The sequence below is a fragment of the Nycticebus coucang genome, chromosome 12 (genome assembly GCF_027406575.1).
Source record: "Nycticebus coucang isolate mNycCou1 chromosome 12, mNycCou1.pri, whole genome shotgun sequence".
Lineage (NCBI taxonomy): Eukaryota > Metazoa > Chordata > Mammalia > Primates > Lorisidae > Nycticebus > Nycticebus coucang.
Window position 1 is genome coordinate 9,318,389 of NC_069791.1, and position 24,151 is coordinate 9,342,539.

Here is a 24,151-nt window from a genome sequence, read left to right on the forward strand (position 1 = left end):
AAAGAATAGGGAGGGGAATCCTAAGGAAGGCTCAAGCCAGGCAGGATGAAGGGATGAGGCAGGGGCAGGATAAGTGTGAGAACCTGTCTGACTTCAGGCGGGGCTCAGCTGCTATCTGCCCACCCAGGACCCCCCTCACCCCCCCACCCCTGACAACACATGCCTCTTACCCACTGTTACTTGTTGAACTGGAAAGGATAGACCCCATGGTCTGAGGGTGTATCCACTGCCACTTGACTCTGCTGGCCACTGCTCTCCTGTATCAAAGCCGAGGAGGAGGGTCATTTTGAGCGTTTCTCTACTTGAGTCCCACTAAAACAGCCTAGCCAAAGCCCACACAGAGTTGAGCTTACTGCCCAACCTACTCACTCTCCTCACGCATGCGCAGAGAGAGCCTGCACACAGAGCCCCACTCCCCACTCTGCAGCGGCCTGCCCTCCCCCCACACACGCCAGTCAATCCAAGACAGCACCCTGTGTTGACATTGGCTGCCAAATGTGAAGCAGGTTCTCATTCACTAACACACATTCTTTTCTTTCTTTTTTTGCAGTTTTTGGCCAGGGCTAGGTTTGAACCCGCCACCTCCGGTATACGGGCCGGCGCCCTACTCCTTCGAGCCACAGGCGCTGCCGCATTCTTTTCTTTTTGCGAGACAGAGTGTTACTCTGTCACCCTGGATAAAGTGCCATGGCATCATAGCTTATAGCAACCTTAAACTCTTAGGTTCAAGAGATCCTCTTGTCTTCAGCCTGCTAATAACTCAGACGACAGGCGCCTGCCACAACGCCTGGATAGTTTTTCTATCTTTATTAGAGATGGTTTCTCGCTCTTGCTCAGGCTGGTCTCAAACCCCTGAGCTGAAGCAATCCACCTGCCTCAGCCTCCCAGGGTGCTAGGATTACAGGCATGAGCTAAAACACCCAGCTTTTCTTTTATTTTTAAACATGGAACATTTCACAAATTTACATATCCTTCGCATTTGCCATGGGAATCTTCCCTGTATCATTCCAGTTTTAGTATATGTGATCCCAAAGTGGGCACACACTCCCTACATTCTTCACACACCCACCAGCTGTTTATGAACACAGAATCACCATCATTGTGAAAGAAGATCCTGACTGGGGGAAAATCTGCCTCTGATCATTTTTCTATCCTCAATCCAAAGAGATGATAACATTCTTACCTCAACTGAAACATTGGAAGAAGGCACAGGGGTGTACTGGGAAATGTAAGATCCTTGCACGGCTGCAGCTGTTGGCATATACTAGAATGAAACATCAATACGCTTAGAATAGTAGTTCTTGGCTACATTTAAACAGCTAGGGAGCTTTAAAAAAATGGATGCTTGTGTACTACAATCGGAGATTCTAATTAATTGATCTGAGCATTGGGTTCTTAGCAGCATGTCGTGTGGTTCGAAAGCACCCTGGCACTGTGTATGCCGCTGGCTTCCTTCCCTCTCCAGTCTTCTGCTTTTCCTTAACACACGACCTTCTCTGCCCTTACGTCCTCCTGTGCAAATCAGAATGCAACAGGCCTAAAAGGAACCTAATTGAGCCTCATCCATTCTTCCTGTTACTATTTTGATAAGGTTTTCTAGGAAATATGTTTATCTTAGGTAAACTAATATGCAAATAGAAACACCCATTCATTTAGTTTCATGAGTAGAAATCATTTACAGGGGTGGGCTAGGGAGCAGACTGGCTGTATTCCTGGCTCATGGATTATGATCTCTTTATGTCCTGCTCTGAGTGTGCCCACAAATGACCCTGAAGTGATTCCCTCATCACTTATATTTATGCTGAAGAGTATTACACAGGTATTCCTTGCTCTGCAGGAGGTTATAATCAGAAATATCCTGCTTTACCGTGCCCGTGCTGCCGAGGGAGAGGTGGCCCAGTTGCTGGGTAAGGGGTCCCATCATGGAGGCAGGCTGGATAGAAATGGGGTGATCCATCCCTGGCGTCAGAACTGAACCTGAAGGCTGCATGAGGTACGATTGGTGGTGCAGCCAAGTCGGGTTAGGAACCGGCAGAGGAGACGTCTGAGTCACTCTCTGATATGAAGACACAGGAGGTGGAAGATACGGGGACAGGGCAGACTGTGCCAGCATCCTGTTGGGGCTGATGTTATAAGGGGCTGGATAAAACCTGCAGGAAGGAACCTCAATCAGCACCAAGTCACAGGAACATACAAGAGCGAGCCCCGGCTAATAAGCATGGCCACTTTCCCACTACCTGCTAATGGAAAATCAAGATGCAACATACAAGTGCCTAGACACAGGCCATTGTCATTTTTAGGTCATGGGATATGCAAAATACCCTTACCCATTCTGAAGAGCTGTGGTGGGGTCATAGGTCAAGGCCATACCACCCTATAAAGAAAGAACACAACATTCATATTATAAGACCTCGGGGGTGGCGCCTGTGGCTCAAGGAGTAGGGCGCCAGTCCCATATGCCGGAGGTGGCAGGTTCAAACCCAGCCCAGGCCAAAAACCACAAAAAAAAAAAAAAAAAAAGACCTCGGGTGAGAACAGGAGCAAGCCCAGACTACTAAGATTGGGAATGTATTTGGTTCAGCGGCTTCAAATCTGGAAAAATCCCTCCACTACAGCTGTTCCAGAGGTTTTCTGATTGTACAGGCTGTAAACCCCCACTCAAAACACACAATGAGGCTGGGCAGGATAGCTCACACCTATAATCCTAACACTCTGGGAGGCCAAGGTGGGAGGATCCCTTGAGCTTAGGAATTTGAGACCAACCTAAGCAAAAGCAAGACCCTGCCTCTACATATACAGAAATAACACTCATCAAAAATTAACTAATACAACTATCTGGGCAATGGCCACACTTATAACTTTGATCCAAATGGTATAAAAGTAATGTATATAACCAAAACATTTGCACTCTTATAATATTCTGAAATTTAAAATAAAAGACCCCAGGCTCAGCACCCGTAGCACAGTGGTTACAGTGCCAGCCACATACACAGAGGGTGGCGGGTTTGAACCCGGCTTGGGCCAGCTAAACAACAATGACAACTGCAACAAGAAAATAGCTGGGCTGGGCAGCTCCTGTGGCTCAAAGGAGTAGGGCGCTGGCCCCATATGCCAGAGGTGGCAGGTTCAAACCCAGCCCTAGTCAAAAACTGCAAAAAAAAAAAAAAAAAGGAAGAAAAAATAAATAAATAAAAGAAAATAGCTGGGCTGGGCAGCGCCTGTGGTTCAGTGAATAGGGCTCTGGCCCCATATACCAAGGGTGGCAGGTTCAAACCTGGCCCCGGCAAACTGCAACAAAAAAATAGCTGGGCATTGTGGTGGGCACCTGTAGTCCCAGCTACTCGGGAGGCTGAGGCAAGAGAATTGCCTAAGTCCAGGAGTTGGAGGTTGCTGTGAGTTGTGATGCCACAGCACTCTACTGAGGGCCATAAAGTGAGACTGTCTCTACAAAAAAAAAAAAAAGAAAGAAAGAAAATAGCTGGGCTTTGTGGTGGGTGCCTGAGATCCCAGATACTTGGGAGGCAAGAGAATCCCTTGAGCCCAAGAGTTTGAGGTTGCTGTGAGCTGTGACGCCACAGGACTCTACCGAGGGGGACATGAGACTCTGTCTCAAAAAAAAAAAAATCTCTACTAAAAATAGAAAAATTAGCCGGGTGTCATGGTATGGGCTAGTAGACCCCACTACTCAGGAGGCTGCGGCAGGAGGATGGCTTAAGCCCAGGTGTTTGAGGTTGCTGTGAACTGTGATGATGCCATTGCACTCTACCCAGGGTGACAGAGTAAGACACTGTCTCAAAAGAAAAAAAAAAGACCTGCAATGAAGAGTCCATGTTAATAGTCCAAATCTCTTCAGTTATATACTGTAGCTCTCAAGGTTGTCATCTAAGCTCACAGAAGTCAGCACATGGTGACTTCCGTTCCACTTCAATGTCCTTAGCACTCCTGTCTCCTTGGAGGTCCTCTTACCATGTCTCCATTCCTTGGCCAGGCCCGTCCATTCTGCACAAATTTTCCTTGGTTCTGTCGTTTCTTTGGTCCACCATCAGCAAATTTGCAAAGCAATGGATCAGACGGGGCTGCCAAGAGAGAAAGCAGATGGGTAGCTGAGTCCCACCTCATTTGGCCCACTCACACTCATGCAAAACTCCTCCAAAATCTTCACTGGGAGTAACAACTTGTGGCCCTTTTAGCCTGATTCCCAGATGCCTCACCTGGTACTCCAGGGGGTGTCTTAATATATTTTCCATTAAAGTAGGTGATGATGGCTTCACACTTCTCTGTGGACTCCATCCTAAGGAGCACAAGAGGGGTTAGGCTCTAGTTTCTCCTGGATCTGAGCACTCCGTACAGTCATAGAGAAATCTCTAAGTTCCCAGCCTCATAAATGCTCCAAATGTTATCACTATAGAAACACAGAGTTTCTGCCATACAAATTCAAGTTATCTTGAAGAGGCAACCTCAGCTTTTAATGACGTTTCTCTCAACTGGCCTTGATAGGGGATCCTCAAAGGAATAATGGAAGTCTTCAAGCTATTAATACTCCAAAGATGGATGGGCCTCCTGTCATGTCTGATACATAAATAAGAATATAAGAAATAGGCCGGGCGTGGTGACTCACACCTGTAGTCCCAGCACTGTGGGAGGCCGAGGCAGGTGGATTATCTGAGCTCTGAGGTTCAAGACCAGTAGGAGCAGCAGTGAGCCAGAGTAAGACCCTGTCTCTACTAACAACATCAAAAACAGCCAGCACCGCCAGAGGAAGAAGAAAATGAACAAAAAAGGAGTACTTCAAACAAAGAAGAATGAGCAAGCAAACTGAAATTATAAAATATATATATATAAGAAATAGTGGTTTGGCTCGGTGCCTGTGGCTCAAGCGGCTAAGGTGCCAGCCACATACATCTGAGCTGGTGGGTTCGAATCCAGCCCGGGCCCACCAAACAACAATGACAGCTGCAACCAAAAAATAGCCAGGCGTTGTGGTGGGTGCCTGTAGTCCCAGCTACTTGGGAGGCTGAGGCAAGAGAATCGCTTAAGCCCAGGATTGGGAAGTTGCTGTGATCTGTGATGTCACAGCACTCTACCCAGGGTGACAGCTTGAGGCTCTGTCTCAAAAAAAAAAAAGAAAGAAAGAAATAGTGGTTGTTACCATTAATTTTTATTACAAAATTTCTAATGGAAAAGGTTTCTTTATCCCAATAAAACTGCACAAACTAAGAATTTGCCAATATTTATTTTTGCCTCTGGTTATAATTATCGAGGTCTAATTATCTACTGATAACATTGCTAAGATTTCATAAGTCTGTGGAAGGAAAAGTAATTAGAAAGGGTTCATGGTCCATAGTGATAGAAAAAGGACAGTGGGGGGCGGCACCTGTGGCTCAGGGAGTAGGGTGCCGGTCCCAAATGCCGGAAGTGGCAGGTTCAAACCTAGCCCCGGCCAAAAACCACAAAAAAAAAAAAAGAAGAAGAAAAAGGACAGTGGGAACTACTGAGTTGAAGTTTCTTACTGAGGACAGGGGACTAAGTAAGGAACCAGAAGATCTACATTCCAGCATCAGTTTACCACCCAAATCTCTGTGAGTTAGGATATTCACAAAACCCCTCTGGACCCATTCCTCATTTGTACTATAGAGGTAGTATCTACCTGCCCTTCTACACAGCATTTTATAGCCCAAATGAGATAATGTGTATTAATGTATATACATGTATTATAGAAATTATACAGGCCTACATGGTATAAGGTATTCTTCCCTTTCTTCTTTTTTTTTTTGTAGAGACAGAGCTTCACTTTATGGCCCTCGGTAGAGTGCCGTGGCCTCACACAGCTCACAGCAACCTCCAACTCCTGGGCTTAAGCGATTCTCTTGCCTCAGCCTCCCGAGTAGCTGGGACTATAGGTGCCTGACACAGCGCCCGGCTATTTTTTGGTTGCAGTTCGCCAGGGCCGGGTTTGAACCTGCCACCCTCGGTATATGGGGCCGGTGCCTTACCGACTGAGCCACGGGCGCCGCCCCTCTTCCCTTTCTTTTCTTTCTTTCTTTCTCTCTCTCTCTCTTTCTTTCTTAATTTGTTTTTTATTTATTTTTTTTTATTAAATCATAGCTGTGTACATTGATATAATTTTCTTTCTTAATTTAATTTAATTTGTTTTGAGACAGAGTCTCACTTTCTTGCCTCTGGTAGAGTACCATGGTATCATAGCTCACAACAACTTCCAACTCTTGGGCTCAAGTGACTCGTTTGCCTCAGCCTCCCAAGTAGCTAAGACTACAAGTCCCAGCTACTCGGGAGGCTGAGGCAAGAGAATCGCTGAAGCCCAGGAGTTGGAGGTTGCTGTGAGCTGTGTGATGCCACGGCACTCTACCCAGGGCTATAAAGTGAGACTCTGTCTCTATAAAAAAAAAAAAATAAAATAAATGGTGCTGGGAAAACTGGATATCCATATGCAGAGGAATGAAACTAGAATCCAGGGCGGCGCCTGTGGCTTAAAGGGGTAGGGCGCTGGGCCCATATGCCGGAGGTGGCGGGTTCAAACCCAGCCCTGGCCAAAAACTACAAAAAAAAAAAAAAAAAGAAAAGAAAAGAAACTAGAATCCTACGTCTCACCATACACAACAATCAAATCAAAATAGATGGAAGACTTAAATCTAGGCACTGACACTATAAAACTACTAGAAGAAAACATTGGGAAATAATATTCCAGGACACTGGTCTGGGCAACGACTTCTTGTGTAAGAAGGGAATTTGAAAGGGTTCATGGTCCATGGTGATAGAAAAAGGATGGTGGAAACTACCGAGGCACAGGCAACCAAAGCAAAATTAGATGATTAGGAGCCCATGGAGCTAAAAAGCTTCCCACAATAAAGGACACAATAACCAACACAAAGCGACAACCCCAAAGAACAGGAGAAAATACTTGTAAACTAGCCATCTCACTATACACCAACAATGTTTGTTGTCTTGTATATTGCATCTTGTATTTCCTTTTTTTTGACACAGAGTTTCACTTTGTCGCCCTCAGTAGAGTGCCATGGTGTCACAGTTTACACCAACCACAACCTCTTGGGCTCAAGCAATCCTCTTGCCTCAGCCTCCCAAATAGCTGGGACTATAGGCACCCTCCAGACACTGGGATAATTTTTCTATTTTTAGTAGAAAAATAGGGTCTTGCTCTTGCTCAGGCTGGTCTTCAACTCGTGAGCTCAATCCACCGGCCTTCGTCTCCCAGAGTGCTGGGATTACAGGCGTGAGCCATCATGCTCCCCATCCTTATATGGCAAGGATTAATAACCAGAATATATAAAGACCTCAGATAGTGCAACACAAGAAAACCAAATAATCCAATTAAAAAATGGGCAAAAGATCTGAACAGATATTTCTCAAATGATAACATACAAATGACCAAGAAGCATATGAAAAAATGTTCAACATCACTAATAATCAGAGAAATGCAGATCAAAATCACAATGCGGTATCATCTCACACCAGATGAAATGGCTCATATCAGAAAGACAGACAGTAACGTGCTGATAAGTATGTGGAGACAGGAACCCTCACATCCTGTTGCAGAGAATGTAAATCAATACAGCCTCTATGGAGAACAGTGCGGAGGCTCCTCACAAAACTAAAAACAGAATTAGTATCCGATCCTGCAATCTAACTACTGAGTCTATATCCAAAAGAAAGGGCACCAACAAACAGATATCTGCACCCCTTTCTTTATTACAATACTAATATTAGTATTAATATTAATACTAATATTACAATATTATTCACAATAGGCAAAATTTGGAAAGTGACAAAGTGTGGTTTATACACACAATGAAATATATATTTGTGTGTCTGTGTGTCTGTGCGTGTGGTTTTTTTTGTTTGGCCAGGGGTGGGTTGGAACCCACATATGGAGCCAGTGCCCTACTCCTTTGAGCCACAGGCACCGCCCACACAATGAAATATTATTCAACCGTGGGCAGCGCCTGTGACTCAGTGAGTAGGGCGCTGGCCCCATATACTGAGGGTGATGGGTTCAAACCCGGCCCCGGCCGAAGTGCAACAAAAATTAGCTGGGGGGTGGCGCCTGTGGCTCAAGGAGTAGGGCGCCGGTCCCATATGCCGAGGGTGGCGGGTTCAAACCCAGCCCCGGCCAAAAAAACCACAAAAAAAAAAAAAAAAAAATTAGCTGGGCGTCATGGCGGGCGCCTATAGTCCCAGCAACTCAGGAGGCCGAGGCAAGAGAATCGCCTAAGCCCAGGAGTTGGAGGTTGCTATGAGCTGTGACGCCACAGCACCCTACCAAGGGCGATAAAGTGAGACTCTGTCTCTACAAAAAAGAAAAAGAAAAAATAAATTAAAAAAAAGAAAATAACTTTATTTCTTTTTTTTTTTTTGACACAGAGTCTCAAGCTGTCGCCCTGGGTAGAGTGCTGTGGCATCATCATAGCTCACAGCGTCACAGTAACCTCAAACATGCGGGTTCAGGCGATCAGCAATCTTCTTGCCTCAGCCTTCCCAGTAGTGGGGACTATAGGCACCCACTATAACACCCAGCTAGTTTTTCCATTTTTTTTTTTTTTTGTGGTTTTTGGCCGGGGCTGGGTTTGAACCCACCACCTCCGGCATATGGGACTGGCGCCCTACTCCTTGAGCCACAGGCGCCACCAGTTTTTCCATTTTTAATAGAGACGGGGTCTCACTCTGGCTCAGGCTGCTCTCAAACCTGTGAGCTCAGGCAATGTACCTGTCTCAGCCTCCCAGAGTGCTAGGATGACAAGGCCTGAGATACTGTGCCTGGCCAGTAGATAAGATTTTAAAGTCACTGCTGGATGCTAAGAAAGATTCAACTATAATATAGAAAAATGCAGTAGAATAGCCACACCCTCAGCAATATGCCCCCCAAATATTTTCTTGCTTTTCAACCACTTACTGCTATGAATTTACATTCTCGTAGCTAATCTAAATCAAGATGCCCTTAAGATCACAAATGACTGATACCCATTTAGAGGATCAGCTGAAACTGTGAACGTCCAGTCCTACAACTAAACATTCAAATGCTTTGCAACAAAAAGGAGGTACAACAAAGTCATTAAAAAGATACCTATTTTAAAATTAACAAATAGTAGTAGGGCAGCGCCTGCAGCTCAGTGAGTAGGACTCCAGCCCCATATACCGAGGGTGGCAGGTTCAAACCCAGCCCCAGCCAAACTGCAACAACAACAACAACAAAAAAATAGCCAGGCATTGTGGCAGGCACCTATAGTCCCAGCTACTTGGGAGGCTGAAGCAAGAGAATCACCTAAGCCCAAGAGCTGGAAGTTGCTGTGAGCTGTGATGCCACAGCACTCTACTGAGGGCGACTAAAACTCCGTCTCTAAAAAAAAAAAAAAAAAAAATTAACAAATAGTTGTCATTTTTTGAAATTATCAAGTACATAGTAGTTAGATTTTTACAAAATAATATACATTTTTTAAGTATATCCAATCGAAGTTTCTTGAATGAAGCTTTATTTGATTAAAGCTAGAATCATATAACCCTCCAACATGAATAGATTCCCCACCCCTGACCTACTCTTTGTTCCCAAGGTCTGAAAGGATCAGAGTAAGGGAGTGTTTGTAGACCAGATAAGATATAAAAACAAAAAGGGATCCTCAGAGCATTTAATCCAGTAGTTTTCTGTTTTTGTTTTTTTTTGTAGAGACAGAGTCTCAATTTATGGCCCTCAGTAGAGTGCCGTGGCCTCCCACAGCTCACAGCAACCTCCAACTCCTGGGCTTAAGTGATTCTCTTGCCTCAGCCTCCCGAGCAGCTGGGCCTACAGGCTCCCGCCGCAACGCCCGGCTATTTTTTGGTTGCAGTTTGGCTGGGGCCGGGTTTGAACCCATCATCCTCGGTATACGGGGCCGGTGCCCTACCAACTGAGCCACAGGTGCCGCCCAATCCAGTAGTTTTCAAAGGTAAAAACAATCCTCTTTCAAATACAACATATACATTTTTAAGGGGTTTCTATACATTGTTCAGCCTGGCCTTGAACCCCTCTCCTCAAAAGATCTCCCAGCCTCAGCCTCCAAACAGCTAGGACTACAGGCATGTGCCACTGTATCCCAAATAAAATTTTAAAATAAATAAAAGGAGAGCCATTTCTTTTTTTTTTTTTTGTACAGACAGAGTCTCACTTTATGGCCCTCGGTAGAGTGCCATGGCATCACACAGCCCACAGCAACCTCCAACTCCTGGGCTTAAGGGATTCTCTTGCCTCAGCCTCCAGAGCAGCTGGGACTACAGGCGCCCGCCACAACGCCCAGCCATCTTTTGGTCGCAGTCAGCCAGGGCCGGGTTTGAACCCGCCACCCTCTGTATATGGGGCCGGCGCCTTACCGACTGAGCCACAGGCGCCGCCCAGGAGAGCCATTTCTTAAGTGGGCGGGGAGGCTCAAGCCCTACAACAATGACATCCAAGTGCGGAAGAAGGCAAGCGGGAGAACTGCAGCTCCAGGGAACACCTTGAGTGAGTCAATGCTCATGAAAGGTCTCACATCACAGACAGTGGCAGTTGTTTTAGAATACAGGTCTCCAGGGTGGCACCTGTGGCTCAAGGAGTAGGGTGCCGGCCCCATATACAGGAGGTGGCAGGTTCAAAACCCGGCCTAGGCCAAAAACTGCAAAAAAAAGAAATCTGGTAGAATACAGGTCTCCCAATCATTGTGAAAAGGCAGACCAAATCTTCTACCTCATCCTACCAATCTTTTTTTTTTTTTTTTTGAGACAGAGTCTCACTTTGTCATGCTTGGTAGAGTGCTGTAGCATCACAGCTCACAGCAACCTCAGACTCTTGCTTGGGCTTAAGTGATTCTCTTGCCTCAGCCTCCCAAGTACTTGGGACTATAGGTATCCGCCACAATACCTGGCTATTTTTTGGCTGCAGTTGTCATTATTTAGCAGGTCTGGGTCAGGCTTGAACCCGCCAGCCTTGGTGCATGTGGCCAGCACCCTACTCACTGAGCTACAGGCACCGAGCCATCATCCTACCAATCTTGAAGCCAGAATGGTTAGGGAAAGTTCTGCCCTGATACCTGCTCTGTGAGACACTGGGAAAATCACTTCTCACTCAGGAATTCACTTTTTATCTCTCTTTTCTCTTTGAGAAAAGAGTCTTACTCGGTTGCCCAGGCTACAGTGTGAGGCATCACAGCTCACAACAACCTTAAACTCCTGGGTTCAAGCCATCCTCCTGCTTTAGCTCCCAAGTAGCTGGGACTATAGGCGCCTGCCATGACATCCACCTAAATTTTTCTTTTCTTTTTTTTTTTTTTTTTTGAGCAGAGTCTCGCTTTGTTGCCCTTGGTAGAGTGCTGTAGCATCGTAGCTCACAGCAACCTCAAACTCTTGGGTTCAAGTGATTCTCTTGCCTCAGTCTTTCAAGTAGCTGGGACTACAGGTGCCCGCCACAATGCCCAGCTATTTTTAGAGACAGGGTCTCACTCTTACCCAGGCTGGTGTTGAATCTATGAGTTCAGGTAATCCACCCACCTTGGCCTCCCAGAGTGCTAGGATTACAGGCATGAGCCACGGTGCCGAACCTTAATTTTTCCATTTTTAGTAGAGATGGGGGTCTCCTTCTTGCTCAGGCTGGTATTGAACTCCTGAGCTCAAGTGATCCTCCTGCCTCAGCCTCCCAGAGTGCTAGGATTATAGGCATGAGCCACAGTGCCCAGCCAGAATTCACTTTTTCATTTGTAAAATGGAGAATATTTATTTGACAGGGCTGTTATAAAGATAGGATGAGAAATACACAATAAGCTACAAGATTGTATAAAATTATTTCATTATGGTTGGGGCTAGATCAAAGGAACAAAGGCTAGAATAACAGCAGGAAGTAGTGGGAAAAGGATAAAAATCCAGTGGCTAATGGGTTTTATTTATTTATTTTTTTTTGTAGAGACAGAGTCTCACTTTTATCGCCCTCGGTAGAGGGCCATGGCATCACACAGCTCACAGCAACCTCCAGTTCCTGGGCCCAGGCGATTCTCTTGCCTCAGCCTCCCAAGTAGCTGGGACTACAGGCACCCGCCACGACGCTCGGCTATCTTTTTGCTGCAGTTTGGCTGGGGCTGGGTTTGAACTCGCCACCCTCGGTATATGGGGCCGGCTCCCTACTCACTGAGCCACAGGCACCGCCCAGCTAATGGGGTTTTAAGTATTGTAACCTATATTAAAATAAACTTTTGATTTACTGCCAAGTATATATATTTTTTTGTATCTTTACTTTATCGCCCTCAGTAGAGTGCCGTGATGTCATAGCTCACAGCAATCTCAAACTCCTGGGCTCAAGTGATCCTTCTTCATCAGCTTTCCTAGTAGCTGGGACTACAGGTGCCCACAACCATGTCCAGCTAATTTTTAAAACTTTTTGTAGAGATGTGTTCTTGCTGTGTTGCTCTGGCTGTTCTCAAACTCGTGACTTCAAGAGATCCTCCTCTCTCTGCCTCCCAAGTACTAGGATCACAGGCATGCGCCCCCATTCTCGGCCGGCAATATTTTTTATAAACCCCATCATTTCTTGCCATCCCTTACCTTGCAAAGCCAACCCCTCTGCTAGTCCCACTGGTATCACGAAGGATTCGGGTGGAGATAACCTGGCCAAAGGGCTTCAGCATCCCCTCCAGTTCTTGCTCATCCATCGACAGGGGGAGGTTTGAGATATATAAATTTGTAGGGTCCTGCTCTTGTTGCTATGGAGATAAAAGTGAGAAAATGAGGCTCTCATGTCTTACACCCCCCCACCATTATCCACAAAATGACACTTCAGAAAAGAGACTATAGGAAAGGTCCCATATAAACAAAGAGAATCTAACTATAACACCCAGACCTACTATCACAGCTTGTATATTGAGTTCAGGGAGGAAAAAAGAAAGATTCAATGTTTCTTTCTTTCTTTCTTTTTTAATAGAGGCAGAGTCTTACTCTATTGCCCTCAGTAGAGTGCCTTGGCGTCACACAGCTCACAGCAACCTCCAACTCCTGGGCTTAGGCAATTCTCTTGCCTAAGCCTCCCGAGGAGCTGGGACTACAGGTGCCTGCCACAAAGCCTGGTTATTTTTTTTGTTGCAGTTTGGCTGGGGCCGGGTTTGAATCTGCCACTCTCGGTATACAGAGCTGGTCCCTACCCACTGAACCACAGGCGCCGCCCAAGATTCAATGTTTCTAGTACTGTTCAAGCAGATAATCCAAGTCACCAGTGGTAACGTGGTGTCTGGCTGTCTCTTTAAGAAGCAGGCAGAGTACTCCCCTCTCCAACACCCTGTCCCAAAGGCTGCATTCTCTGGGACTGCCATGCTCCTGCTGGACTGTTTTGAGTCATTCCCCACCCCCTCTTCTCTTCCAGCCAAGAATCCTCTGAGTAGGAATGTCTGCTCACTCCCCGGTGGAGAAAAAGCAGGAAGAGGGGAGAAGGGGACTGGAGGAAGAGCTAGATGTGTAGTTCCTTGGGTCACTGCGGAGCCTTGAAAGCTCTAGTCTCCTATGAACCCCGAGGCCTCCTGAACCTTTAAGCTTTTGTCAGAGAGTTTTACTCTAGAAGGAAGACGTAGGAGAGCCATTACTGAGGGCAGAATGTGCGAAACAGCAGTGTCTTCTGACAGCTGTATCTTTAAGAATTTAGGCAGTCACTCTGCCTTGAACAGTGGATAACAGCAACCTAAATCCCTCTGCTGCCTTTTCCCTTCTCCTGCCATCACAGAAGGGCAGCAGGCCTGGCCTGTGTCACCAGCTCTGCACACAGTATCCATAACAGCTTCAGGAAGGCGAGGGGACCATCCTGCCCTACAGAAGTGAAAGGAAAAAATTGTCCAGGAGGCCAGGTGAAAACCACAGCTTCCTACAGACCTGAGGAGGGACAATTTCCTTCCTTGCTGTGGTTTCCCTGCCCCTTTAGGGAGCTCGAGAACATTTTTCTGAACTTCTGAGTTGCATAATTGGCCTCTTCAGAGAATGTTGCAAAACTACCACAATCTGTCCGCAGGGAAGTGGGAGCAGGGAAGCGGCAGAATACTGGGAGAGGCCTCCTGACCCTCTTGCCTACTTCTAATACCTCCAGGAGAGGAGCAGAGTTGACAGAGCTACCTGCCAGGGACTGAGCCGACCTTCCTCCAGCAGCCCTCGGGGCTCAGTGGATCCCTGAGGCTCAGACTGTCTCTGGCAGGTGCAGCCAGGCGCAGGGCAGCCAGCTCTTGCCCATTCAATTTCATGATTCCTAAGCCCTCTGGAAACCTTGGTATTAGAACTTTGGTGTTAAGCACAAACCCCTTAGAGGGACAGACATGGGTGTCACCCCTACCTTTGCCATCTGTGCCTGTATGCCACTGGCTTTCAGTGCCGTCACAGCTTTCTGTGCTGCTGAAGGACTGTCAAAATCCACAAAGCCATAGCCTGGAACAGGGAAACAGCATCACTGGGAGGTGGGAGGTGCAAGGGCGGCAGGAGGCCCAGGTGTTTCAGGAGACAGAGCAGAGTTATAATCCGTGTAACAGAAGTGGTAGGGAGAAAGAGAAAGTAAGAGGTTTCAGGTGGTTATCTGTGTGCTCCTCAACCCCGAGGTTTACTCCACTTTGTGGCTAAGAATGGCAAGGCAGTGAGGTCCTGTGGTATCCTGGTCTCTCCCCGCTCCCAGGAAATCTGAGGTTTCAGGAATGAGGCCCTACTAATGACCAACAGCCCATTCCATACGTCCAAAAGAACCCACCCCCCACCCTTCCTAGACACACCCGGCCCATGCTGGGCATAGTGGGAACACAGCCTCCCCAGAACAGTCAGCACATGGGGGAGAAACCAGGCCCACCCCACCTTATTGCCACCTTCCACTCTCCAGCTTCATCCAGAACGGCTCAAAGCCCCAGTTAAACTATCCAGCCTCAGAAAATAACACCTACCAAGTCACCTCTCCCAATTTATGTTGCTCTGCTAAGTAGAAACAGTCTCACCCACCCACCTTCACTGCCCCATGCAGGGAAACACGAAGGTTAATGAAGCCCAAAGGACTCAAAGGTGCTCTGGGCAGTCCTCAAGCCTGAGTCCTTCATCCCCCAGACAGCATTTTCAGCTCCGGCTATCTGGTCACCCAAGAATCCACATATCCATTAATGTTTTAAGGCTGAAAACCTCAGAGACTCCTCAGCACTAGGTACTCGGGACTCTCAACAGTATGGGGGTGGCTGCACCTACGGGGTCATCCATCACCGGGGACAGCTGATCTCCCACCTTTGCATTTGTTTGTGGTCTTGTCCAGTATGGCCTTAGTGGAAACGATCTTGCCATATCTAAGGGAGAGAAAATGCAAAGTGATCATCTGGGGCCAAAGGTTAAGAACAGGACAGAGAGTGGGACATTGGGATGAATCGATGCCCATTCTGTGCTCCCACTAGGATCACTTTCCTTGTTCACACCTTAATAACAATAAAAAAGAAATGAATTGAAAATGCCACCTTTGATATAAACCTATCCCCCAAAAATGCTTACAAGAAATAAGGTAACTGTACACCTAATAAAACCAACGCATTTCTATTTCCCAACTAAGATTCAGACACTGGTTAGAAAGAGACAACTGTCTTTTGGGGGAAAGAAGTGTGGCAATGACCACCACACAGCAGACTATAAAGACAGAGCTCTGGCTAGAATTCCTTGATGACAAAAAATAAACCTTGATTTTACTTAGCTTTTTTAAACAAAAACCATTTCTCCTATGAAAAAAATATACAAGTTTCTCTTCTCTAACACCATATTCCCACCCCTCTACTGACTCCTTCATGATCTATTAAAAGACAGGGTCCCCCTCTGTCATTGATCATAACTCATTGCAACCTCAAACTTCTGGACTCAAGTGATCCTCCTGCCTCAGCCTTCTGAATAGCTAGGACTGACCCCTTGTTTGAGGGACAAGCTGAGCCAAACTGCTTTGGTTCAAATTCTGGTTGCAAGGCCAAGTGCATTGGCTCACACCTATAATTCTAGCACTTTGGGAGGCTAAAGTGGGTGGATTATTTGAACTCAGGAGTTTGAGACCAGCCTGAGCAAAAAGAGTGAGACCCCGTCTCTATAAAAAATAGGAAAAAGTTAGCTGGGCATCATGGTGGGCACCGGTATTCCCAGCTACTCGGGACTGCAATCATAGCTCACTGTAGCCTTACACTCCTCAGCTCAAGTGAAGTGATTTGCCTGACTCAGCCTCCCAGGTAGTTAGGACTATAGGTGTGCAACATAGCACCTGGCTAATTTTTTTAAAAAATGAGTGTAGAGATGGGGTCTCACTGTGTTGCCCAAGTTGGTCTTGAATTCCTTAGCTCACAGCCTGGCTTGCCTTCTAATCCTCATGATCAAGACTGAGTGTGTGGGGCGGTGCCTGTGGTTCAGTGAGTAGGGCGCCGGCCCCATATGCCGAGAGTGGGGGGTTCAAACCCAGCCCTGGCCAAACTGCAACAAAAAAATAGCCAGGCGTTGTGGCGGGCACCTGTAGTCCCAGCTACTCGGGAGGCTGAGGCAAGAGAATCGCGTAAGCCCAAGAGTTAGAGGTTGCTGTGAGCCGTGTGACGCCACAGCACTCTACCCGAGGGTGGTACAGTGAGACTCTGTCTCTACAAAAAAAAAAAAAAAAAAGACTGAGTGTGTTAGGGAGGGGAGTGGGAATAAGACTGAGCGTAACAGTAGTATTAAGAAAATTGGCAGGAGGGCAGCGCCTGTGGCTCAGTGAGTAGGGCACCGGCCCCATATGCCGAGGGTGGTGGGTTCAAACCCAGCCCCGGCCAAACTACAACAAAAAAATAGCCGGGCGTTCTGGCAAGCACCTGTAGTCCCAGCTACTCAGGAGGCCAAGGCAAGAGAATTGCCTGAGCCCAGGAGTTGGAGATTGCTGTGAGCTATGACGCCACAGCACTCTACCCAGGGTGATAAAGTGAGACTCTTTCTCTAAAAAAAAAAAAAAGGAAATTGGCCGGGGCTCGGCGCCCTTAGCATATACACCAAGGGTGGCAGGTTCGAACCTAGCCTAGGCCAGCTAAACAACAATGACAATTGCAACAAAAAATAGCTGGGCTTTGTGGCGGGAGGCTGAGGCAAGAGAATAGCTTAAGCCCAAGAGTTTGAGGTTACTGTGAGCTGTGACACCACAGCACTCTACAAGGATGACAAAGTGAGACTCTGTCTCAAAAAAAAAAAAAAAATTGGCCAGCCTCAGTGGCTCATGCCTACAATCCTAGCACTCTGTAAGGCCTAGGTGGGAGGAACAATTAAGCTCAGGAGTTTAAGACCAACCTGAGCAAAAAGCAAGACCCCATCTCTGCTAAACATAGAAAAACTAGGCAGGCAACTGGGTGTTGTAGTGGGCACCTGTGGTCCCAGGCATTTAGGAAGCTAAAGCAGGAGGATTGCTTGAGCCTAGGAGTTTGAGGTTGCTGTGAACCAGGGTGACACCAGGGGTCTATAGCCTGGGCAACACAATGAGTCTCTGTCTCTCAACAAAAAAGAAAAGGAAATTGTCAGTCCAGGCACAGTGGCTCACACCTATAATTTTAGGACTTTGGAAAGCTGAAGAGGGAGGATTGTTAGAGGCTAGGACTTTAAAACAAGCCTCAGCAACACAGCAAGACCCCCATTGCTACAAAAAATAGAAAAAAATTAGCCAGACATGCAACTATGGTCCCAGTTACTAAGGAGACTGAGGCAGAAGGATTGCTTGAGCCCAGGGGTCTGAGGTTGCAATGAGTTATGATCATGCCACTGCACTAGCCTTGACAACAGAGGGAAATTGTGTCTGAAGAAAAAATGAAAGAAAGGAAGATTGTGCCAGGGCCTGTGGTCCCAGCTACTAGGGAGGCTGAGGTTAGAGAATCACTTAAGCCCAAGAGTCTGAGATTGCTGTGAGCTGTAATGCCACAGCACTCTACTGAGGGTGACAAAGTGAGACTCTGTCTTAAAAAAAAAAAAAAAAGGCTCAGCGCTCATAGCACAGTGGTTACAGCGCCAGCCACAAACACAGCAGTTGGCGGTTTTAAACCCGGCCCAGGCCAGCTAACCAACAACGACAACTGCAACAAAAAATAGCTGGGTGTTGTGGTGGGCTCCTGTAGTCCCAGCTACTTGGGAGGCTGAGGCAAGAGAATCACTTGAGCCCAAGAGTTTGAGGTTGCTGTGAGCTGGGACGCCATAGCACTCTCTACCAAGGGGGACATAGTGAAACTCTGTTTAAAAAAAAAAAAAAAAGAAAGAAAGAAGGAAGGAAGGAAAGGATGAAGAGAAAAAAGAGAAAGGAAGGAAAGAAAGAAGGAAGTAAGGAAGGGACAACTGTGGCTCAGCAAGTAAGGCACCGGCCCCATATACCGCAGTTGGTGGGTTTGAACCCAGCCCCGGCCAAACTGCAACAAAAAATAGCCAGGCGTTGTGGCGGGCACCTGTAGTCCTAGCTACTTGGGAGGCTGAGGCAAGAGAATTACCTAAGCCCAAGAGCTGGAGGTTGCTGTGAGCTGTGACGCCACAGCACTCTACCGAGGGCAACAAAGTGAGACTCTCTCTTAAAAAAAAAGAAAGAAAGAGAAAATCATCTAAAAACATCACCTAAAACTTGGTAAGAAGGCAAAAGCATGATTTTATATCCTTTCAATGTTATTCTGGAACATGGTCTAAAATGTACATTCAGCCTGGACACAGTGGCTCACACCTGTAATCCTAGCACCCTGGGAAGTGAGGTAGGAGGATCCCTTGAGCTCAGAAGTTCAAGACCAGCCTGCGCCACAGCAAGATCCTGCCTCTACTAAAAATAGAAAAATTAGCTGGCACTGTGGCAGGCTAGCAGACTCCTGCCATCCCAACTAACTCAGGAGGCTGAGGCAGGAGGATCGCTTGAACCAGTTTGAGGTTGCAGTGAGCTAGGCTGATACCATGGCACTCTAGCCTGGCAACAGAGAGACACTCTCAAAAAATAAAATGAAATAAAATAAAATGCACATTTACAGAGTATTTCACAGGATGTTTCTTTGTTGACTTATCATTTACTACTGATTAGGGCCTACACTCTGCAAAGATACAACTTGTACATTTTTGCACAGTAGAAATGCAAGTTATTTCTGCCTGGGAGAAAAGATACTCTCAAAGGTTACTGGTTTTACTGCTCTATAGGACGTGAACCAGTTTTGTATCTAACCCAGCAATCTTACTCCAACCTTCCTTTTTCCGTGTCTAATATACTCAGTTCTTAAAATGTTCTTTGAACCCATTTTACCATCCTGCTGCTTTCCTTATTAATAAATTAAATAAATCTTCACCATGTGTTCATTCTATATTTGCAGGAGAGTCATATTTTTTAACTTCTTGAAAATTACACTTTGGCAATAAAGTCAAAGGAAACTCCCAAAAGCTGAGTACCCCAGGTCAGGATCAAGTCAAAGGTGTTCTGCTAGAAAAAAAGCCTCTACATTCCACGCAAGGAGGGTGAAAATATTAAAGAGACAGAACAGAAATTACTAAAAACTAGTCAGAAGTACAAGAGTTAACTGAAAACAGTTGGCAGGGACTGAATTTGAGACCAATACTCCAAGCAGGCATTTTTTTCCCCCACCTCTTTTCTCTTCCCTAAAGAATATATGATCGATTTGTTGTTTTCACTCCTTGGTGGCCTCGTGCTGACTTTTTTTAGGGAACTTCAGTAACCCAAAGGATTAGACAAAATAAGCCGAGCGATTCACTGGAGGCTCCAAAAAGATCACTTTAGAAGAGGGTGGGAGGGATGTGGCTGTCCTAGCCCTTTAGGGCTACATATTTGGATTCTTTCCCAAATTTAGGCAAGGGGAGGGACTCCTGAGAAGTCTGACTAGAGCCAGAGGACGTGCACGAGGAGGTTCTCCCTGTCAAGGCCCCAGGGTGGAGCTGGCTATGGTCTAGCAGCCTGAGACTCTGAGCTCAGAATTTCCACTGCAGCTGGCAACAGCTGGGTCACTGCTGCTTCCTCCTTGGAAGACAGAGCTCCTCCAAGAGAACCAGGACTCCAGTCCTAGACTCTGCGTCTCTCTTTTGGAGTTTAGGATCCAGCAACATTCACTTCCCCACAACCCAGGGGGAGATGACCAGGACAAAGGCAGGAAGTCTTTCCAGACCTGAGAAACATCCTTCCTAGAGAGGCCTGGCTTCCACTCACCTGCTCTTCTCAGCGTCCCTTTTGTCATAATCCTTCTGGCACCTATCTCATCCCTGTTCCCTCTTCCTCCTTCACGGGCCCCTTTGGGCTCCTTCCACCCTACACCTTGACTATTCCATTCCTTTGGACAACAGCAAAGGGTAGGGCTACTGTTTAGAAGGACAAAATAAAAGCCAAAATTCAGATCGTATATGAAACCAGCAATTGTACCCCTTGATTGCAATAATGTACACAGCTATGATTTAACAATAAAAAATAAATAAATAAAAGCCAAAAAGCAAAAAGCATAGTTTCCCTCTGTGTCCAGGGGTTCTGCACCTGCACATTCAACCAAACATGGGCTGAACATTTGCAGGAAAAAAATGGCTGCATCTGTACTGAACACAAATAGACTTTCTTTTTTTGTCATTATTCTTTAACTAATACAGTATCATAGCTATTTACAAGGCTTTTATATTGTATTAGGTATTATAAGTAATCTAGAGATAATTTAAAGTACATAGGAGGATATGCATAAGATATATACTAATGCTATGCCATGCTATGTAAGGGACTTGAGTGTATGTGGATTTTGGTATCTCAGGGATGGGGGAGGTGAGAGGTGGGAGGAGGACCTGGAGCCAGCCCTCCATGATAGCAAGGGACACCTGTGCAGTCAAGTTGAACGGAGTTTCTTCTTGGTCTTGTGGTGTGAGAGGATTTTTGTAGCACGTTATATTTAGTTCAAGAAACATAAAATGTAGAAATCAAGAGCCTACATTGATATGATATTCTTTACCCTCATAAATCGGCATTTCTGCCAATTCCTACCTCTCCCCAAAATAGCTAGTCCTAGAGTAAGTCCCCTAAGTTCCACTCAAATACCTTTCCAGCAAGGTAAGCTGAGGTGAAGAAAGGTATTTCTTAGAGCCTTAGAGCAGTGGTTCTCAACCTGTGGGTCGCGACCCACAGGAACTGTATTAAAGGCTCGCAGCATTAGGAAGGCTGAGAACCACTGCCTTAGAGACTGAGTTTGTGGCCTGGTGCTAGTCAAAATCCATATGATTTGTATGAACCAAATCATTTCCCCAGAGGAATAAGAATAGAATACTTCTGGGGCAGCGCCTGGGGCTCAGTGTGTAGGGTGCCAGCCCCATATACTGAGGGTGGCAGGTTCAAACCGGCCCCAGCCAAACTGCAACAAAAAAATAGCTGTGCGTTTTGGTGGGCGCCTGTAGTCCCAGCTACTCGGGAGGCTGAAGCAAAAGAATCACCTAAGCCCAGGAGTTGGAGGTTGCTGTGAGCTGTGTGATGCCACGGCACTCTACCGAGGGCAATAAAGTGAGACTCTGTCTCTACAAAAAAAAAAATTAAAAAAGAATAGAATACTTCTGACACCTGATAGAACTATATTTTGGGGGTCAAACAACCTGCTTCTCCAGGATTTGGAGCTGGAACTTACATATACTTCTGTGGGAGTTTATTTATTTATTTATTTATTTATTTTGTTGTTGTTGTTGAGACAGGGTCCCACCCTATGCCCCTGAGCAGAGTGCAGTGGGCGTGGTAGCTCACCGCAACCTCAGACTCGGGCTGCGGGCACCCCGCTGCCTCAGCCTCCGGAAGCCGCTGGGATTACAGGCGCTCAGCGCCCAGCTGGGTTTTTCCATTTTTTTCACGAGTCGGGGTCTCACTGTCGCTCGGGTGAGTCTCGAACTCCGGAGCTCAAGCGATTCTCCCACCTCAGCCTCCCACAGTGCTGGGATTACAGGCGTGAGCCACCACACCCGGCCTGTGGGAGTTTATTAATTAGGCTCTGGTGAGGTTCAAACCTGCTGGCCCTGGTGTGTGGGGCCAGCGTGCTAAGCACTGAACCACAGTGCCCAGCTATTTTGTGGGAGTTTAAATTAGTTTAATCACTTCAGAAAATTATTCAGTGGTTATCTAAAAAACCTCAACAGGTGTGCATCCTATGCCCTCCTGGGTATGTACAGGTATATACCCAACATAAATGTGTATACACATGCACCAAAAGATATGTATAGCTTCACAGCAGCACTATTTATAGCTACAACAGTAACAGACTGCGAACAACCCCATGTCCAAAAACAGTAGAATGGGTAACCAACTGTAGTACAGTCCTATGATGGAAAACTTTTTTTTTTGAGACAGAGTCTCACTTTGTCACCCTTGATACAGTGTCGTCCGTGGCATCATAGCTCACAGCAAACTCAAACTCTTGGACTTAAGTGTTTCTTTTGCTGGGCAATGCCTGTGGCTCAGTAAGTAGGGTACCGGCCCCACATACCGAGGGTGACAGGTTCAAACCAAGCCCCAGCCCCAGCCCCAGCCAAAAAATAGCTGGGTGTTGTGGCAGGCACCTGTAGTCCCAGCTACTCGGGAGGCTAAGGCAAGAGAATAGCTTGAGCCCAAGAGTTTGAGGTTGCTGTGAGCTGTGATGTCATAGTGTTCTACCAAGGGTGACATAGTGAGACTCTGTCTCAAAAAACCCAAAAAATATACAAAGCAACTATTTCTACCGCTTTCAAAGATTCACTTACCCAAACTTAATTTCCCCCCCCTACTAATTTCCCCATCCTACTCAAAGACTTCTTCTAATAATTCCCTTTGACATACTATATAAAATATATGCTTTTCTGCTAAATAAAACTGAAATGGGCATCTGTACACTCTTGCCATTTTTCTAGCAGTCCTAACTGGGCTAATTCTGTGGCAGTTATCTCCAACCTCATGACTCAAATCTTCTAGGAGGGTCTTCATGGGACAGAGGCTGAGTGACAGCCCCTCTACTTTCTTTTTTGGGGGGGGCAGTATTTGGCCGGGGCTGGGTTTGAACCCACCACCTCCAGCATATGGGGCCAGCACCCTACTCCTTTGAGCCACAGGTGCCGCCCTCACTCTACCTTCTTTATCCACTAATTTGAGGGTGCCTCTGATCCACAAGGGATATCTCCAGCCCAGAAACTCCTCAAAGTGTATGATTTGATCAGCTATTTCCTTCTCTCTCCATTGTCAGTTCCAACAGCTTTCTTTTTTTTTTTTTTTGCAGTTTTTTGGCCAGGGCTGGGTTTGAACCCACCACCTTTGGTACATGGGGCTGGCGCCCTACTCCTTTGAGCCACAGGTGCTGCCCCAGCTTTCTAATTAATATCAAAACAGACACTGAACACTTCTATTTAGGATATAAGGACAGCCCTTACGCAGAAACTCATGCCCCATACTCTCAGCACTTTGGGAAGCCAAAATGAGCGGACTGATTGAGACCAGGAGTTTGAGAACAGACTGGGAAACATTGCAAGACCACTCCCTACAGAATTTTTTTTTTTCTTTGAGACAGTCTCACTATGTCAACCTTGGTAGGGTGCCGTGGCATCATTCCTCACAGCAATCTCAAACTCTTGGGCTCAAGCAATTCTCTTGTCTCAGCCTCCCAAGTAGCTGGGACTACAGGTGCCTGCCACAATGCCTGGCTATTTTAAAGATAAGGTCTTGCTCTGGCTCAGGCTGGTCTCAAACCTATGAGCTCAGGCAATTCACCTGCCTCAGCCTTGCAGTGCTAGATTACAGGTGTGAGGCACTGTGCCCAGCCAGAATTATTTTTCTAATTAGCCAGGTGGAATGGTGTGCACCTGTAGTCCCAGCTACTTGGGAGGCTGATGTAGAAGGACGGCTTGAGTTCAGGAGTCTGACGCTGCAGTGAGCTATGATCACACCACTGCACTCTAGCCTAGGCAACAGTTGGAGATCTTGTTGCAGAAAAAAAAGGGTATAAGGATAGTGATAAGACTAAGTGTCTTAGTTTCCACTAAGACTACCAGTGTAAGGGAGGTGCCACAAATAAAGTTGGTTCAAAGGCCAGCCTCATTCAGCATTCATCAGAGAGAAACATACAAAGGTTTTATATATCAATAGCAGGTATTTCTTTGGGTTTTTTTTTTAAAGAGGAGCTGCTGAGAAAACTTGTGACTACAGGGTAGG

At 46.4% G+C, this 24,151-nt stretch overlaps 1 protein-coding gene and 1 non-coding gene across 3 annotated transcripts in view; both read right to left on the reverse strand.

The window, feature by feature from the left end:
* The window catches only part of RBMS2 (RNA binding motif single stranded interacting protein 2), a 62,032-nt gene that overhangs the window by 5,599 nt on the left and 32,282 nt on the right, over nucleotides 1–24,151 (reverse strand). For both annotated transcript variants that reach the window (XR_008373456.1, XM_053557592.1), the window contains exons 3-11: nucleotides 15,253–15,311; nucleotides 14,333–14,424; nucleotides 12,571–12,728; nucleotides 4,212–4,291; nucleotides 3,967–4,076; nucleotides 2,328–2,374; nucleotides 1,868–2,150; nucleotides 1,184–1,264; nucleotides 171–257 (exon numbers count right to left, since the gene is read on the reverse strand). Coding sequence is in view for 1 of the 2 variants with exons in the window: in XM_053557592.1 (XP_053413567.1) it covers nucleotides 177–257; nucleotides 1,184–1,264; nucleotides 1,868–2,150; nucleotides 2,328–2,374; nucleotides 3,967–4,076; nucleotides 4,212–4,291; nucleotides 12,571–12,728; nucleotides 14,333–14,424; nucleotides 15,253–15,311 (991 nt within the window). In the remaining variant the exon portion in view is untranslated. The remainder of the gene's footprint in view (nucleotides 1–170; nucleotides 258–1,183; nucleotides 1,265–1,867; nucleotides 2,151–2,327; nucleotides 2,375–3,966; nucleotides 4,077–4,211; nucleotides 4,292–12,570; nucleotides 12,729–14,332; nucleotides 14,425–15,252; nucleotides 15,312–24,151) is intronic.
* On the reverse strand, nucleotides 939–1,041 carry LOC128562940 (U6 spliceosomal RNA). Its single transcript, XR_008373634.1, has one exon. It is a non-coding gene; the product is annotated as a U6 spliceosomal RNA (small nuclear RNA).